The sequence below is a fragment of the Notechis scutatus genome, chromosome 2 (assembly GCF_049901735.1).
Source record: "Notechis scutatus isolate UNSWTSFEM ecotype Mainland chromosome 2, rNotScu1.2, whole genome shotgun sequence".
Classification (NCBI taxonomy): Eukaryota; Metazoa; Chordata; class Lepidosauria; order Squamata; family Elapidae; genus Notechis; species Notechis scutatus.
The window spans coordinates 217,212,441-217,232,278 of record NC_142010.1 but is presented as its reverse complement, the minus strand read 5'-3'; the positions used below and the strand labels follow the sequence as shown (position 1 = coordinate 217,232,278).

Genomic DNA, 19,838 nt, shown 5'->3' with positions numbered 1-19,838 from the left:
TATTGACATATAATCATTGTGGCATCACCCTAACCATCACAATGTGATCCTATACATTTATGGAAAGCATAGTGCATGATATCATATCTGCAATATTTTAGAAAGATAAACTATTACAGCAGGCTGGCCTATGGCTTCATGTTGTCTAGTACAGTAGTTTGTATACCAGATTTTGACTAGTAAGCATTATTCTGGGTTTCAGTGACAGATTCTGATTTTCCTGGGCAGAATGCCAAATGATCCCACTTCATTATTTGACGGGAAATAAGTCTAGCCTGCTCTACTGTTTACAACTCTTACCCATCAACAATCAAGAAGGAAAAGCTCTTTATACTTTATATTTATCACACTCTGCTTGCACAATTATGCTAGAAAATGCATAGATCACATCCTTTGAAGGCTTTTGTAAATAATATGTAAAATAAATAAAAAAATAGAAAGAATGATAAATTAAATATAAGCTATATCTCCAAATGAAACTAGAGATCTGATTAAGAATTCCTTTCTGAAAAATCAGGTGAAATTGGAATTCTGTCATGACAAATATTTCAAGATATAGTCCAGATACCTTTTTGAGTCTGGATAAGTTTGTAACAAAGAGAATTGCTTAAATTTGTAGTTCTCAAATGAATACATTCTGTATTCCCATTTCTACATTGTAGGAATTTGGAATCAAAGAATTTTCAGAAAATGAGCTGGCTGTCTTTTTTTAAAAAAAACAAACAGATTCGATGTGTTTAATGTTAAGTCAATTGATATTCCCAGTCTTGAGAAATCACTGTCTATTCATAACATATACCTACTTTTAAAGAAACTTCACCATTTTCATTTTTCTGAAAGGGCCATTATTTCTTGTTTTCAATATTGTAGGATGAATTTAAAATATATAAACATTATTTACTAGTTGTTTAGTTCAGTCTTTTGGGATGGAACACAAAACATCTTCTGACATTCGATTTTACATATACAGTATAAGAGAAAGAAGGCAGTACTTCTATAAAACACTTTTGAGAATTTAGAAGGCTTTAATAAAATACAAGCTTAAATTTTTAACAGAATGTTAGTACAGTACAATCCTTTTCTTCTTTTTATACAGTATTTTAATAACTTTAAAAAATTATAAAAATGAGATGGCTTCCATAATGGGCATATTAATAGGATGATATTATGCAAAATAACCTACATATTTGATCTTAGCCAAAAAGCTCAGATATCTAGAACTTTTATTTAGCAGCCTGATAGGAACTAAGGTTATAAAAGAAATAGGCGTTGCATATGCATTTCCTGTTTGATCAGATCTTGCACTATTTAGGAATTCAATCCAGAGGTTTCAGTCATTTGTCATGATCCCCTTCTGAAAATCCTGGAGAAAATGCGTACTTTAGCTGACATTCTTTTTTTGAAAATTTGTTCAGAAAAGAGGCTGTTCTTGAAAATATTGACCCTATAAACACAATGGGCATCTCAAATCTAGTAGATGTGAAGGTTTTTCCATGCGATTAAAGGAGAGTAGGTTACCCTGCTGAAGTTTAGAGCCCCAAGAAAAAGCAGATTTATAGTGTAGGAAATTAGCACCCACACTTCTCCTAGAAAAATGAAATATCCTGGGAAATATTAAAAAGGCAGAATATTTCCCCTAAAAAGAGTAGAAACTCAAGAGCAGAAACTCACCCCCCACCTTTGTTAATGGGTGGGCCATTAAGGCCTGGGCCAGAATACTTTACATAACAAAGATCTCCAAGTAAAGCTATAGCAATTGCCAAAAGCCCTTTTCAGTGCATCATCATCCAGCAAGGCTCAATCAAGCCTGGAACTCAGGACAGCCTACAGAGTTGCCCGCCCCCCCATGGCCCCATGGGAGTCTGACAACCAATTAGAAACAAGCTTCAATTCAAATCCCAACAAAGGTTATAAAACCCAGGCACTATCCGCATATCAGCCCTTCTTGACTTCTCTTCTCACCTTGAAGCATGTGATCATCCTCCCTTTTTACTTTGGAGCTCCAGGCCATGTGGTCCTGCTGTCCACCATTAAACTATCTTTCCAAATAGCCTCCATGTTTCCAGTGTCTTTTTCCCCACTTGGAATTGAACCCAGAAGGATTTTTCTACCAACAATTGTATAGGCAAATTCAGGGATTGTTCTGTGAATAGAGAATGAGAATGAAGATACTGGTATCAGCCCTGCCCCTATTTCTGGTTTCTCTCCTTATAACATTATATGAATTGGTCAATTGTGTAAGACAATTCCTGTTATATTCTTGTACCACAGGGAACAAAAAACAATTGCTGCAAAAGTTATCCTGCTAACATGAAAAAGATGGCCAAGAAAGTCATAGTGGTAGATGCTCATGTTTATGTTTCCTCACTCATGGGTTGATTCTTTTCTTTCAATGAAAAATACCAAAGCAGTTATCCTAAAAAAGCTTTTCTTAGCTGGAAAACTTAAGATTTCATAAGGCCCAAAGCCATCATGACTAAACACTATTGAAAACAGAACATGAAGATAACGGGAGTATATATAGAATGACCAATATTGGAGAGAGCTGTCCTAAATGATCAGATGAAGTATTGCTCCCTCTAAAGGGAATTTTCCTATGATAGGAATCATTTTTATTTATTGACTAAACTTTATTTTTATGTTAGTTCTATTGTTGCTAGTGTTACTTTATTGCACTTTGTGCATTCCCATTTTAACATATTTTAAAGATGGATATAAAAATCAATTTAAACAATTCAACAATTTAAACAGATTCAACAAATACTATCTTCTATGACAGCATTGAGGAACTAATGACCCCCAAATGTTTCCAAGCTACAACACCCAGGATCCCTAACCAAAGGCCATGCTAGTTACTGTTGCTTCAAGTCAGAGTGGAGTTCAGATGGAGATCTTATCTTTTACCTGGGGAATTGAATTGTAGTAAATAGTCCTTAATAAGAACACATACAGAACAAAATAATTTGGTCAGTGTTCTTTATTTTAAAAAGAAACAGGATTGAAACTTGTTTTCCTCACTTGTTTCTCTATAGCCCACAACGTAACCCTCACCACTGGAAATATTAAAACTGCCAGAAATTAGAGTCAATAACATCTGGAGAACCTCTGATCACCTTTGATCTAGGGCAATTTTACACTCCTAAACAAATCTACTTAAGATAAACTCCATTAAGATAAATTGGGGTTAGAGTTAGATATACATGTTCAAGATTAAAGCACTTCCACACTGACCTGGCATTAATCTGAAATTATCAGATAAATTTATCTGGAATTATTTAGCACTGAATAGCCACAAATAGAGTGGCAGTGGGGAGTTAAATGCTTTTCTTGGGCAAATGTAGTATTTCCTCCAACTAAATAGTGAAAGAAAAAGAACAGATTGCCCAAGGTTTACAGTATTAAAGATATGGATCTCAAGAGAAAGAGGTGGGCAGAGAAAAGAGAATAAACATTTTGAACTGTTTTGAGCCTAGTTTATAATCTTAAAGGCACTTTGAAAAATTGGCAAGAACTATTTTTCCCTCTTTTTCTGCCCATCTCTTTCCCTTGAGTTTCATGTCTTTGAAGCTGTAAGGCTTGAGCAATCACTTTTTCATGATTAATATTTGTGAATTGCAGAGTTATACAGAATATCAAAACTTGCTCTGTTTGCAGAATGTTTTGCAGAGGTATATACAAAGGAAGGCTGACTACCAGCTGATAGTTAGAATGGTTATGGTTTCAGTCATATTCTGGAACAGCTGTAGCCTTGTCTCCAAAACCTTTTAAATACACTTTTACAAAACACTTGCATTTGTCAAAACCATGAGTTTGACAGGTAGCTAAATCTGCTTCTCCCCATTGTGCAAAGAACTCAATATTAAGGAGAGTGATTAGTGAATGTTTCCTGCCAGCTGGGGAGAGAAAAAAAATGCTGGAGGATTGCGAATTCCTTTCCTTGAGTGCTCTGCAAATTTATATTAGCATCATTTACAACTTCGTGTCTGGAAATCCCATGTCCAATTGTTGTTGCGGTTACAACAACAAAATGTTATGCTGGCATAATTTTCTTTCGGCTCAAAGATATAGCACAGCACTTTAGCTCAGTCAAGGAGAGCTTTGTTCTTAGGAAAAATGTCAGTGCTTGGCAGTCTAGAAAAAAGCAATAGAGGCAAGATGAGGGCAAAAATGTAGATGACATATTTTATGCTAATGTGCAGGGTACTGGACTACAGTACAGTTCATTATTAAGTCAGTGAATAAAACTTGATTCACAATCAGTGGTGATTCAAAGGTTTATGGTGCCTCTAGGCCAATCTGAGGGCATTACTTCTTGCCAACGTGAACATTTCATTTTTAGAATACTTTCTTTTTTGAAGAAGGGACGCATGAACACCTAGGACGGTGCCTACTGAGCCTTAGCCCAAAACTGCAAAATCTTGTTTACAGCACACACATACAAGGTAAAAGGCACTTTAATCATTCCTTTTTGACAAAAAGTCCAGCGACAAGATGCAACCAATCTGTTTGTTAGCAATTGGTAATTACAAAAAAGTGGTTTTGTGGTTTGTTTGTTTTTTTACAAGAAGCAAAAATCAAAGTATCTTTTGCAGCTTCTGACCTGCTCCAGCATCTGAAGATAGGCACCTAAAAGAGAATCTGCACAGTGGCACCGCTGTAGGGGATGTCCAAATATGTCCTGCTTTGCTGTGAATATTCTTCCCAAAAAGTGTCATGTTCCGAGTCACGTACCTCGGAAATGAATAAACATTAATCTTTTGGGCAATGACCCATCATTATGGAACGATAGACCAGAGCTTCCACGCGCATGCTCGTGTGCTACTCGCCAGCAGCAGCAGCAGCAACTCCACACCATACGGTCCTTGGCGATAAGTACCCGGAGAAGGCGAAAGGCGGAGCTTGTCTGTCTCGCGCCGCTGGGATTAGCTTTTCCGGGACCAAGCTTTTTGAGCCGCTGATTGGCTTTCCAGGGAAAGGGGATGGCGTGATTGACGGCGCTCAAAATGGCGGCGCCTATGGTTATCCCGAATACAGAAAGGTAAGGTGGATACCGTTCTGGTGTTTTCCTCTCTTGCATAAAAGGAGCTGCGGGTTAATACCATCTCGGCTGCGTTTGGATAGGAGACGCACTTTAAAAATAATGCCAATAAGTGATGCAGGCTAAAATGTAGACGGGGGAGGAGGCGAGCTTTTCTTTCAATGTTAACGCTTGGTCTAAGGAGCAAAGAAAAAAATGCTGCAGCGGCGGAGGCTGCAAAGGGGGAATAAGGAACCCATGCAAAATCATTTCTGACTGTCTAAGAAGGGGCTTCCTGGCCTTATCATATTTTCTGAGCGCAGTATTTTTTAGCTCTTAAAACTTTGAAATGTGTGGACCTTAAATTCCGGAATTGTGGGACGCGAAGCCTGCAGAGCTTTACAGTTGCTAAGGTTTAAATGTCTATGGCGATTCTCAATCATGATTGCCCCAAAGGTGCATTTTTTCCCAAGAGGGAACTGGACTTTTTCTTTGAAGACATTTCACTTCTCATCCAAGAAGCTTCTTCAACTCTGACTGGATGGTGGGAAATGGAAAAATTTACACTCCTTGCATACAGCTGGTCATTTGCATTCTTTGCATTTGCGTTTAGAAAGTTAAGGCCACCTGGAGGTTTATCTGGCATCAGGGTCACCTGAGTATTGCAAATAGGTGTGGAGCCTTCTTGGAACTGTTGAAAGGATTGTGTTGTAGATTGGCTATAGAGGATGTTGTATCCCTCCCCCTCTGTTGAGAGAGGGCTGTTCAATTTTACCGGCTGTTGCTAAGGTTGAGAAACACTGACTTAGCAATTGGCTCTGTGGATGTCCATCAGACTTCTGAAGGTGCTTGTTTTAAAATAAAATAAGTCATTGCCCTTGTTTTTTCTTTGCAAGCCCAATAAGGAAAGTTGGAATCACCTGACTTCTGTTTCCTGGAGGCTTGGCTGGAGGGTTTCAGATTGCCTTAAAATGCAATCAATTTACTTCATTTAATATTGAATTGCTATTTGACAACTTGGTAAAAGCTGAGAAGGAGATAAATTCACATATCTGCTGTTATCTACCTGTAGGTGACTTGCTTTTTAAATTTTCATTCCTTTTTTTAAGAGTTCAAAAAGCTGTGACCTTGATCAATGATCTGGATACAGGCAGATTCTCCCGCCTTCTCTCCCGCATTCTTCAGAAGCTTCACATAAAGGTTGGTATAGAAAGTGAAAACAACCCAATATTATCTGGGCAGCTTCCAAATATATGAACTTCATTTGCGAGAATGCTACAAGTAGCCATGTGGGCCAATACATTCTGGGCATAGTTTACATCTCTGAAGGATTCTCTGATAAGGGAATGAGATTGTAAAATGATTATAACAGTGAATTCTGTTTCAGAGTAGGGTTGACATTCTTTTAATCTATTTTTCATTAAAATAGGATAAAATAAAAATCTTGTTCAAACATCAAATCAACTTCTGTCTCATTAAATGGTAATTATGAGTCATTAGGGAGACTAATAATTTAATTATATCCTGCCTGACTTTCAGTGACTGGACAGTTTATAAGCTGTTTAACATATTAAAAACAAGAAAAAAGAGTAAAGATGGCAGAATGACAAGATCAGATGGGAACAAAGGAAAACAATTAAAGGAAGGCTTTGGTTATCCTTTTCTAAAGCCTGGGTGAAGAGTCAGGTCTTCCATGTCATTCAAAACCTCAGCAGGGCTGAGGCTGTTGGGATCTTGGGGGAATCTCATTCTAGAGGGCAGGTGCTGTTACAGAAAATATACTGTATGTTTCCAGGGTCATGATAGGTGGCATTGTTTAATTGATGGTTCCCACTAATGCACTAACCCTTCCAGATTGAATTGGCTGGGCATATACTGTAGGAGATAGGTATTTCTTCAACACATGCCATTCCAAGTTTATAGTATGGTACAATAATTCTAAAACTAAAAATGATAGCTGTAATCTATCTGGCGTCAATTAAACTGAAAGAGATCCTCCTTTTCTGGTATCAAGAGTTGCATTTAACATCCCTTGTACAACTTTTTAAAGCCTTATCTAAATTGTCATAATATTAACAATTTTAGTTTATTCAGCTAATAGTTGTATTCCTGATATATTATTTGTATCTCTTAATGTAATAAAACAATTATTTGGGGGGGAAAATGAAAAGGCATATTTTTTTGTGTGGAAGCAGTGTTTTGTTTATTTTATATTGCAATTTTTGGTTTTTTACATCTGAATGGCAACTTTACCAGTATTTAGCTATCATGATCATAAGTGGCAGAGGGCTGCAGGAAACACTTTTATATAAATAAAGAATTCAATATAGACAATATTTTAGTCAAGGAAGTTAGACATTAAAGAAGGTAAATTTGGGAGGCTTCCTTATCTACAAAGAGTCAAATCAGCACAAATGACATTGGTGTGAAGCATTCTGTTCTCCTTGGGTCTCACTATTTATTTATGAACATTAGAGAACACACCTTTTTCCCCCTGGTGACTTTGCAAGAAAAATTGCTAGCTAAGGAAATTTATTTATATTTTCAGGTAACTCTTTGCCTTTGTATTTAAGTTTGCATTTGATTCTTTTTATTCTTTTCATATTTAGCAGCAGGTAGGGAATGGTGCATGGTGCAATCATTTAAACAATTTCCTTATTTTAAAAAAAATAAACTGGAATTTTTTACAAATTTCAGACAGAGAGTACTTTCACAGAAGAAGAGGAAGAAAAACTTCAAGCTGCATTCTCAATAGAAAAACAAGACCTTCATCTTGCACTTGAAACCATAACGTTCATTTTGGAACAGGTATCCACTTTTTAATGTTATAATTTTGATATGTTTGTAAATATTTTTTAAAGTTTGACATTAAAAGATAGTGCTTCAAATGACTAGTTTTTTTAAAAAAAAAGAATGTCCTGGAAATAAAGTAGAGACCATCACTATACATTGAAGAATTATTGCTGCAGTCTTAAAATTTATTATATAAAGTGTATTGCTCACAATTGAACTTCTAAGAAAATACAATTTGGATTGAACTGTATATTATAATGATATATGGTTGAAATATATAGCTATGCAAGAATACAAGCTTCTTGTTTCTTAGATTGCTGATATAATTCTGTGTGTGTGAGGCTTGCCATGATTAGCTGAATTCATGCAACATGATAAGCCAGAAACAGAGAAAGGTCATTAGACCTGTGAATCCAATCACTGTTGTTTCAACTATTTTTTTATCAGACATGATATTCTTCCGATTAAAATCGGAATTCCGATTTTTTTGGGAATCGCCCCCCTTTCCCCCTTCTTCTCCTCCTTCCCCTCCCCTCGGAGGCCCCGAGTCAGGAGTTGCACCGCTGGCGCGGCTCTGCGTGGCTCAGTCGCGTTGCCTCAGGAAGGAAAGGCAAAAAGGAAGAGCCGCGGCGGCGCTTTGCAACGGCAGCAGCGGCTCCTGGTTTTGCCTTTCCTTCCCGAGGCAACGCGGGACTGGAGCGCTGAGGCCGCCAGCGCAGCAACTCCTGACAGCCCAACCGGATACCTGAGCGGAGGCTGGGCAGGCGGCCGGTGTGAGCGGAGCCCAGGCGGGCGGCAGGAAAAGGGAGTTGGGCAGCGATTTCTTGGCGCACGGTGGGGGTCTCTTTTGGCCGGCCCGATTTTTTTCAGAGGGAATATCATGCCTGTTTTTATAGCTTAAGATGTAAAGCAAACCTTTAACTGCTGTGTCTTAATCCATGGCTTAGCATAGATCATAGCCATGATCTATGCAGCACTTGAGATTCAAGCAAATAAAAAATCAAAGAAAAATAATAGCATTGGAATCTCTTTCTTTGAATTACTTGAAGAGATGTACAAGTCACATAGTCTCTGGTTTTACATGTCATATTTTAGTAATAATTTCCAGACTGCTAGATACGCTATATAAATAATTTTGTCCTCACTGAATCAGTTTTCTTTTATTTTAGAACTAGCCTTTTTGTTTCAGGGATATTTATTCTATGATCATTTTATTAATGAATAATATCCATTTTTCAGTCCTATGCTTCTATTGTTACTAGAAATCCAAGATCACATTTGCACAGTGGATAACACTTGTTCAGTGTTCCCTGGGTTCTTCATAATTGTCATTTAAAATAACATTTATGGAAGTATGTACAATGCTTTGAATATCTTTTTTTTACAGGCCATTTATCACAATTTGAAACACACTATTTTACAACAGCAGCTGCAGCATTCTAACTTGAATCATGATAAAATAGAAGTATTTGTTACCACATGGGCAGTTGCAGGTCCAGAAATTGTGGAAAAGTTTAGACAAAGAATTTTGTCACCACATAAGGTAAATTATGATTGAAATTTGTGCAATACATTAAATAATCGGGAAAATAGATAGTGTTTTTTTCTAAGCACAGACAAGATTGGTCAGAGTTGTAGCAAATGAGTATCATTTCCAGCAATAACTATATGTACCAAAATTTCTCTTGAAAAAAACCTCTATTTTATTAGTAAGAGCCAAGCAATATAAAAATATCTATGTTATGTTTAATATTATGCTTAAAAGAAATAATTGTGCCATATTTATGATATTAGAAGGTTTCCTTATTTTATTTATAGCAGATTTTTCTATTGAATAAAATTCTCTCCTAATATAAATAAAACCTTATATTAATCAAGTAAGACACTGAAACTATTTCTGTAAAGGGGTGGTTTTTGCATATTGTTTTAAATAGTTAAATTATTGGTTGAACATCTCACAGAGGAGATACTTCACAAACTCTGGAATGATTAAGATGTAATGCTAAATCATTATTTAGCTTAGTTTTTCTATTGGCCTGACATGCATGATCATAGTTTAAGACAAACTGTGGTTTGAAACAGGGCCTAAAAGTTTCCCAAAATTTGTTTAAATCAAAGTTTGGACCATATATAATGAAAAATCAGCTTTCCTGATATGAAAAAATAAATTTGAACGCACCCTGGTGAACCATTATGTCCTTTAAAAGTGGAAGTGAGATATACAATTAGAGTGAGGCATGCTGTGCAGTATGAACTGGTGAATGGTTTCTCTTTTATTGCTGAGGACCTTATTCTCCATTGTGCCTTGTCTTATTTTAATTGGTTGTCACTATTTGAAGATTTACAGTTTTTTTAAAATGTGTAATTAAAAAGTGCACATGAGAAGAATATGTTAAAGAGGTGACAGAAATTAGAATGTACAGAGTTAAAAAACTTACATTCTAAAAGAAACTGCTTCTTTTAGATGGTAAATGAACTGAGTTGGGAAGATGTGAGCAAAATGGAAGGTGCTTAATCATTGTCTTTCTATGTAATGAAAGTTTGTATACTGTATTCTTCTGTATTTTGGTGTTCTCCATATTTGTTAGACCTGTGCTCCCATGAGGCACACACTGGCTGAGGTTTTTGGAGGTGGAAGTGTCTAAAATATGTACAGCAGTGCTTTTCAAACTTGGCAACTTTAAGATGTATGGTCTCCCACATAGTTGCTGGAGAATTCTGGGAATTGAAGTTCACACATCTTAAAATTGTCAGGTTTGAAAAACACTGATCAAAAGGATATATGCTTAGTAACTGACAGGTAAAAACATGAAGCATGAAGTGTGAAGAGGTAATAAAGGTATGGCTGGAAACCTAGCTATAGAAAATTGTGTGGAAAGATTGCTGCAAAGAAGAACAATTGCTTGCATAGCTTCTGCTAATATCTTTTTCTAGATTGGAAGATACTGTGAATGAATCAGTCATACAATATATTAAGGATCCTGGAGCTTTGCTTTTTCTTACATGGTAACTTGAGCATTGAGCATTCTTGCAGTTTGTATCTTTGGAGAGGGATGGGTAGTGGGGTTCTGTTAGTAATTGACATCAAATGTTTGTGGCTGCAATGTATAACATTTAAAATATTTCTGTCAAGCAGAGAGAATTTTGAAAGTCATGTTAATAGTTGCTTTGAAATTAATTGGATGAAATCCTGGACATCAATCTTCATATTAGCACCTTAATTAGAGCACTGTTAATGTCAGGATGTCAGAACTATTTATTTATTTATTTTTATTTATTTATTTGATTTGCCAATTGTTTACAAGATAATAAGTATAAATGTATTCATAGTTGTGAATACATGAAATGGGTACATATAAGAAAATAAAAGAATAAGAGAAACAATAGGACAGGGACGGTAGGCACGTTGGTGCGCTTTATGCACGCCCCACAGACCTCTTAGGAAAGGGGTGAGGTCAATAGTAGACAGTCTAAGGTTAAAGTTTTTGGGGTTTGGGGAAGAAACTACAGAGTCGGGTAGAGTATTCCAGACATTGACCACTCTATTGCTGAAGTCGTATTTCCTGCAATCAAGTTTGGTGCGGTTTACTTTGAGTTTGTATCTATTGTGTGCTCTTGTGTTGTTATGGTTGAAGGGAAGTATTCATTGACAGGTAGGACATTGCAATGTATGATTTTATATACCATGCTTAAGTCAGACCGAAGACGGCGTAATTCAAGGTTTTCAAGTTCTAGAATTTCAAGAAATAGCTCTTCTATTAATAGAAATATTTCTAGTAATATTTCTATTTCTAGTAATAAATATTTCTAGTAATAAATATTTTAGTAATAGAAATAGCTATTTCTATTACTAGAAATAGCTCCTGATATGAGCCAAGATCTAACAAGTAAAGTTTTTTACCATTTTCTTTAAGTGCAGGAGTGACATCACATAGGACTAGAATGGGCTGACTCATAGTGTATTATATGAAAGTGTAATTCAAGAAACTTTTATTATTGTGCCATAAACAACTTTTGATGGTGATTGTTTCACTTCAGTGTTGTAAAGTACTGCATTAGGAAGCCCTTTTCCAAAGCAAATTATTTATTCGTTTCAAAAGATATATTTATAATTTCCTTTTTCTCTACTGGTAAGAATCTTCTCATCACACTGTATAAAAATCTCTGAAGTAAATATGTAATATTTTGAATTCTGTTGATTTTAAAAATCGTAATTATGGCATGTTTTCCCCTTCCCTCTTGCTGGATTTATATATAAGCAACTAGGTGTTAAGACTTCTCATAGGAGTTCTAGTTAGCTCTTGCTTACCGAGTGCCTACTTTAGTGACTGTTCAAAATAACAAGGTTAAAATATCCCAGCTTTATGACCAAAGTAAAATTGCAAGTCGCTTAATGACCAAATAGGAAGTGATATAAGACTGTTGTAATACATGATTTTCGCTTTATGATAATATTACCAGTTCCATTGTGGTCATGAAGTGAGCTATAGATATACTGTATGGTCCAATGGTTGGAATAATTTCATTTTTTTTGACACCACCAATTCTGACTGGAAAAAAGTTGTGCTTGCTCAGATAAAATGCAGAACTTTTTAGTGCTAGCATAAAATATATGACTGATATATTATTTCACCTTCCAAATATGAGGCTGCATTTATTGAACTGCTTTCTGTTTAACATAGTAAAAGTTTTAAATACTGTATCACAAACCATCCTGTCTTGATTCTTCTGGGAAATATAAAAAAAGAATAGAACTGAAGAACCTTCTTGGATGGGAAGTGAAAGATTTTTCAAGGAAAAAAACAAAGTCTAGTTGCCTTTTGAAAAGTACTCTTGAGACAACCAGGACCAAGATGATTGACAATCTCTCATAGACATAAAGAAAAGCATAGATAAATAGTAAACTTAGCAGAGAAGTAGTAAATTAATTATCTGAGAGTGAATCTTTCACCAAAAAAGGAAATGCCAGTAGGCTTTTTCTGTGGAAGTTAGTATAACAATAAACAGTGCTCAGTACATTAATGTTTTAATTTAGATACATAAGAGTTATTCATACTTATTGAAGATTTATTTACTTAATAAACTAAGTATTTTACGTTTTTTTAGAAATTATACAGATATAATGTAACATTTCTTTTTGGAGGCATCTTTTTCTTGAGAAGGCAGGATGTTTACTGGAGTCTGAACATTACTGGTCTGATTTTTCGTTCTCACCCCATTCTTCCCTGGCAATGTGATCTTTCAGGAGCTAAACCAGCCTTAAATAGATATGCTGTAATGTTTCATGGTTATTGTTTTTAGGGCTTCATGGAGCTTCAAAGGAATAATTCAATCAAAGTATTCCCTTAAACTGATTTGAGATATCAAATGTAATCATGTGGCTTCGAGTTGGAGCAATTTGTAGATGATTTCAAGCTTTGAAGACATCCAGTACTTCTAATTTTATAGAATCCCTCAGATTACTCTCATATGTTCAGTGACTGTTTGAAACTATGATGGGGCTGAATGACTACCATAACCGGTCTTTGATGTTCTGGCCATTGCAGCATCTCCATAATCACATGATTTGGTTGCTTGTTGACCAGACCTCATTATTCATGACCAGTCACAGCGTGCCATAACCACGTTCTCCTGCCCTGTGTAAACTGCCTCTACTTAAACTCCCCTTACTCACCTATCTTTCCCTCACCTTTGACTTTTTGGCACCCTTCATTCCAGAAGCATTAGCCCATAGGCCGTGGAGAGCACAATGGGATGTTGAGGCATAGCATGCTCATCATGCTGTCTGGTGTTTTCCAAGAGGCTGATGGCAGAATTGGACAAAGTGGAGGGGCAAGGGTTTCCTGGAGGTGCAGTGTGCACTCTGTGGTTTATTTTGGAAGTGCTTCTGGAGACCTGGCTGGGGGAGGGGGCTGTTCAGCAAAGGATGGAGCGCCAACAGAGGCTATCCAGAGCAAAGGGGGTTCAGCAAAGGATAGAGCGCCATCCAGAGGCTATCTGTTCACTTGACCCAGCCATTCTTCTACAAAGCCTTCACCTGTTCAGCAACTGGGGTTCTGTAGTACTTGCCACACACATTGCAGGGCTAGTCCCTTGATGATTGCCTGAATCCTGACCAAACAGCGGAAGGAAGAAGATGACTTTCAGTCAGGGATCTGCGGTGGGGCCAGCAGGGTTAGGTGATTGAACCCGGCCAAAACAGCAGAAATGTGAGATAGGCAGGTGGGGTGACTTGAAGAGAGAGTTGAAGGGAGAAAGTGGGGGCAGGAAAAACGTAGGTCCCTAACCCAATGACCATGTGGTCTTGGCCTAACAACTGCAACCTGGGTTGCTGGGACTGCCATGACTAAGTGGCAGTCACATGTTTTGCTTAACAACTGCTTGCTTAAAATTCTGATCCCAATTACGGTCATAACCCAATGACTACTTATGTAGGCCAAGCTAAGAAGAGTGTAAGGCTTGAATAGTAAGATTGGGCCTCCAGTAAGTTAAAGTAGTTGCTTGATGAATTTTATCAGCACCATAGATTTTGGGGAGTGGTTTGTTCTGCTGGTGGGTTATTTTTTTCTTATTTTGTATGTGAGCCTGCCTTAAAAAAATTTTTATCATTATCCTTGCCACAATTATTTTTTAATATTATCTGTTTCCCATCTGCATTTGTCTTGATTTAGTTCTGAGTTTTCTTCAAGGCATGAATTGTTATGAGAAGTGTACTTGCTATTAGACTAATGCATATTATTTATTTCTTTTATGGCATATTGAATAAACAACATACTGCATATATTACTGCAAAACAGTAAACAATTATCAGGTTTTTTTAGTTGCACGTTTGGTTGCACAAGCTGCATGTAATGTATCATTTCCAAAAGAGTCTAATCTTGCCAATAATGTCATTAAATCATTTGGTCCAGAAAAATAATTCAGAAAACATAGATTCTACAGCTTTAAAAAAAAGATTATATTTTAACAGCTTTAAAGCTGATTTTTTATTATTTTAAAATTGGAGTTGAATATGATCTGCATTAGTTTAACACAGCTCTTCTGTAAGATGATCCTGAAAGTAGCAAGTTTCCTTAAAGTCTTATAGAAAGTTTTTCAGAGAGGCAAGATTTGAACTTCCTGATTCATAGCTCATCCTGTTGTACTATACTGCTTAATTTGTTTTTGGTAGAAGCAAGTCATTCTTTGCTAAATATAAGAAATACTAGAACAATTAAAATGTTATGGCTTGGGAAAAGTGATGTTTGTTTTGCTATCATTTATTTTTATGACTATCCACAAGTTTATAAGTAACAATATGTTTCATTATCCCTAGATACTAAGGTTCTATGCTACATTCTCATTTCTTGTGGAGTGTTGTACATACATACATACATACATACAGTACCTGCATACTTTCAAAGGATTCTGGGTCAAGTACATTTTATGGTCTAATACTTTATGCATTAGCGCACCACTTAGATTTTAAGAAAACAAATAACTGAACAAAGACATACGCACACTACTATTTTTACCCAGTGGTGCAGTATGCAGATTCTTTAAAGGAGGAAGAACATATAATTCTTAAAGTTAAACTCTGCCTACTTCACTCTTCCATTTTATATTATTAAGTACTCATTTCTGGAAAGCAATTGATGTTTTGTAATTATACTTAGAAGGGGAAATAATACATTTCTAAAAAAACTTAGTCTTCAAACTTGATTCTGATACGTAGTTACTATATATGTCAATATATGATTGTTTTCTAAGAAAACACTTCTTATTTGGAAGGCTTAATTCTTTGCATGTCTTTCTACTTCTATCCCTTGTCCGATTATTACTGTGGCCATATATCATATATCTTAAGTGGTCTGAATTGGTCTATTATATTCAATTTTCCTTTCAGTAAAATAAATAGATAACGCATTCAGGCTGCATAGGGTTCATTAATCAAGGATTCTAAAAGCATAACTTAGTTCCAAACCCAGGTGCGGGAGGTTGGGGTGGCTGGGAAGCAAGCATTAAAAAGTAAGACTATTAAATTTATGAAAAGGTTTTCTGCCTTTCCTTTGACTGCTTAATCAGTTATGTAATTGTTCCAGTACTTTTACAGTTCAGTATGAATTAAACGTAAATGTTGTATTTTGTGTTCTCAGCTAAAAAAAGTGATGAAATAATCTATCAAAGAATATTCAGCTGTGAGGGAAATATTTCTTAATAGCAAACTCTTTCAGCATGACATGGATTAGAAAGTTATGTTCCAGTATAGTTATAAGCAAAGTAATATATTTTAGCTTGTACAAATTATATGCTGTCTGCCATCAGTATCTATTTAGCTATGGATTAAAATGAAGGGACAGATTATATGTATGTCTATAGCATTTGGTTTGCATCATGAAGTGATAAAGTTGAATGTTTAGCATCTAGGATTGCAAATTAAGTACTATCTCTTGATAAGATTGAGAAAGTCCCACTTTTAAAACCTTAAAACTTCCTGCCATTGAGTACTATGTAGATAATTCTGAGCTGAATGAAACAGGGTTCTGGTTAGTTTCATGACTGCCTGGATTTCCACTCATTTAATTTTTCTGTAGGAATGTCTATGTAAGTTCAAAGCATTGAACATAAATTTGTTGCATATTGAAAGAATTCAGCTATTTTATACAGGTAGTCCTCCACTTAAAATCATATTGGGTCCAAAATTTCCATTGCTAAACAAGGTGGTTTTAAATGAGTCATGCCTGACTTTATGATCTTTTTACCATGGTTTTTAAGTGAATCAATGCAGTTAAGTGAATCACATGGTTGTTATGTGAAGCTGGTTTTCCCCATTGCCTTTGCTTGTCAGAGGTCAGTTTTGAAGATCTCAAATAGCGACCAGATAACTGGGATATCAACCCTAAAGCTGGCCTGGCTGAAGTCATTTTGGAGCTTCAGTGCTACCACACTGGAACTGAGGGGATAGGGAGGGAGGATTAGAGATAGTAGGGGCTGTGTAGTCAAAACAGAATACTTTTTCTTGGGAACCAAGAACGTTCTCACACCTGGACAGAGGAAGGATGTCACTTGACCAGCGGACGTTGCCTTGATTGGGCCGTGTGACTGATTGTTTGGAATTGGGGGGAAAACTTTTACTTTTAATTAGGTGAAAACCATGGGACCTTTCAGAGTTGGTTTTCACTAGATATGTGCCAATATGATATTTCCAATACTATTCTTTGAGGAATCTACCGGCCTTGGAATTTTGCTTGCAATGGATCTATTACTTGGAAGCCTGACATGGGATACTGCAACTGTCATAAATACATTCCAGTTGCCAAGTGCCCAAACTTTGAACACATGACCATGGGGATGCTGTTATAGTTGTGTGAAGACCAATTTTTCAGTGCTGTTGTAACTTCAAGCTGTCGCTAAATGAATGATTGTAAGTCGAGTATCTGTTCTGCATGTTTTATTGGTACAGTAACATGCAGTTCTTTCTTAAACATTGAAAAGTATGACGAAAAAATAATTTCAAGATGATCTTACTTTTCTATATACATTTGTTCACAAATAAACACTCTACCCATATGCATTTCTTTCACTAGGCTTTCCACTGCTGTTGGTTTTAGCATTAGTTTATAACATGTATTTCTTTCCTATATGTTGTAAATTGTGCATTCTTTTAATTGCCTTAGGAATTCAGTTTATCAAAAGAAGAGATTCAGATCATAGTAATGATGAACGTTTTTGAGATGTTAGCTTCTAAAAATATTTATAAAAATATTTCAATATGATCTGCATAATATAAAGATCCAACTCTGTTTTAGGGCTAAGAAATCAGGGTCCCTTCTATTTATTTATTACTGTCACAAATCAGTAAGGAGCACTGTTAAGGAACAAAATCCACTGATTTAATAAGATCTTTACTCAACAACAGCTTCACTCTAGTCACTTATTTTATGGCCTTGGGAGTTAATATCTATGGTAACTGGGATTTTAAGAAATATTTGTGGTTTGTGGGTTTTAATAACAATGATAATTGTAATTCACTTCATTCTGGGTTTGTTAACACAACCATAAGTAATATTTGTTCTTTAACCTGATTGTAAAAGTAAGCCTGGCAGACGGTTATAGAAAAGAGAAGAAAGATGGTAGAATTCTTTTTCTTTCACTCTCATTGGCTGACAATTGTTCCTAAGCAGTGTTGAAAAACAAAATATTGCCATACTTCACTTACCACATTAGTAATCAATATGATATGTGTTTTGTAGCTTGAGACAGTTGGATGGCAACTTAACCTTCAGATGGCTCAATCCATGCAGGCAAAACAAAAATCTCCTCAAGCTGTATTAGAACTTGGAGTCAGCAGTGAAGATTCAAAGGTAAGAGCTCTTGTTTTGTCACGTTTTTTTCAGTTGTGTTCTAGCAGCTTTGGAGATAATGAATGAATTAAGGATCAAGCACTACACCTGAGGGAAAATATGTGTCTGTTTTTCATAGACGGTTGTGTAGTTGTTGCTTTCATAGGTCTGTGAACTTTAACATTCTGGACAAGGGGCACTCTCTGCACAACGTACAGTTGGGCTTTGGGAGGTGTTTGCATCAGCCTGTCTGTGCCATCTGCAACCTATGCTTACCCACCAACCCCTTCTCAGCATAGGTGTGTGCCAACAGCTACAGGCAGTTGTGGGCAACACTAAGTCAGCCTTTATACAGTGGAACCTCGGGTCACAAAAGGTTATGTTCACAACCAAATCGGGTCACGACCAGAATTTTTGCTTCTGATCGTGAACAGATCTTCGGGTGGCGACCAAGCAAATCTGAAAATTGCCGTGGCAAAATTTCCCCTTCGGCACTTTTTTTTGTCTGCGCATGCACAGATGGTCGTGCTTCTGGTCACGATCAAATCGAGTTGCAACCGTAGTCCTGGAATGGATTACGGTCGCGACCCAAGGTTCCACTGTACTTCAGATATTAGAAGCAAGATGTAAATTTAAATATGCCATTGAAATATAGACTGATAAGGATACTTCTGAACAAAAGATTTACTCTATTTTGGTCTAATCTTTTAATGTTGGTTCGTTTTGGGAAGCTAAGTTGATTTATTTCTGGTTCATTGGAAATTATATCAAAGGTGGTGTTTTCTTTTAAAGTGTTTCTTTGCACAATTTTGTGTGTTTTTTTTCTGATTGATGGAACTAAGATTCAGTGTCTTGTTCCTGAAACTGGTCTGTTATCCATTGTTTTGCCACCTTAGCAACATGCAAAACTGTATTGAGGAATTTATACCCACGCTTGCTTGTGATGCCAGCATATGGTGTTACAACTTTGATTATATTTATTAAGGAAATTGCTGACATACTGGTGTTTTATTTTACTTTCATAATTCTTTGGAGTTTTTAAATACAATGGAATCATGACGACAATTTTAAAACTTCCCTTTCCTCTCTGCTAACTTTTTTAAAAAAAACTATTAGACAAATATATAATGGAAACCATATATACTGCTAGGAATTGATTTGCCTTTTGTGTAGAATAGAGATAAAGATACTTTTGTTACTCCAGGGTTGTGAGTAGAATATCATTTATTTGCACATATTATCATGTGAGTGTTCATCATATTCCCTTTTGTGTTTTGGGTGATATGAGGTCAGCAGAATTGAGGATCATTGTGGGTCAGCTTCAGATTTTATGACAGATTAAGGATGTATGAAACAGTGATGTATGAAAGTGCCCACAGTTAATCTTGTAATTGTAAATTTCGTCCCCTCTTTTTTAAGACCAGGAAACAACTGTCAAGGTATTACTAAAATTATATAAAAGAATGAAGTTATTTTGTACCTGTTCTGCCCTAACTATTGAGTGTTGAGTTGAGAATTCAGTGCCTTAGGAAAGCAATTTGATTTAAACTTCGGTGGATGTTTATGCAAAAAAAATATATGCGGATATAGCAATAGCATTTAGACTTATATACCACATCCTAGTGCTTTACAGGCCTCTCCAAGCAGTTTACAGAGTCAGCATATTGCCCCCAACAATCTGGGTCCTTATTTTACTGACCTCGGAA

General features: G+C 36.2%; 1 protein-coding gene across 2 annotated transcripts in view; it reads left to right on the top strand.

The window, feature by feature from the left end:
• Window positions 1-4,980: 4,980 nt before the first annotated feature.
• COMMD10 (COMM domain containing 10) overlaps window positions 4,981-19,838 on the top strand; it is a 62,665-nt gene continuing 47,807 nt past the window's right edge. For both annotated transcript variants that reach the window (XM_026673466.2, XM_087958031.1), the window contains exons 1-5: window positions 4,981-5,038; window positions 6,127-6,217; window positions 7,715-7,825; window positions 9,198-9,353; window positions 18,043-18,153. In XM_026673466.2, the coding sequence (XP_026529251.2) occupies window positions 5,004-5,038; window positions 6,127-6,217; window positions 7,715-7,825; window positions 9,198-9,353; window positions 18,043-18,153 (504 nt within the window). In that variant the 5' untranslated portion in view covers window positions 4,981-5,003. The remainder of the gene's footprint in view (window positions 5,039-6,126; window positions 6,218-7,714; window positions 7,826-9,197; window positions 9,354-18,042; window positions 18,154-19,838) is intronic.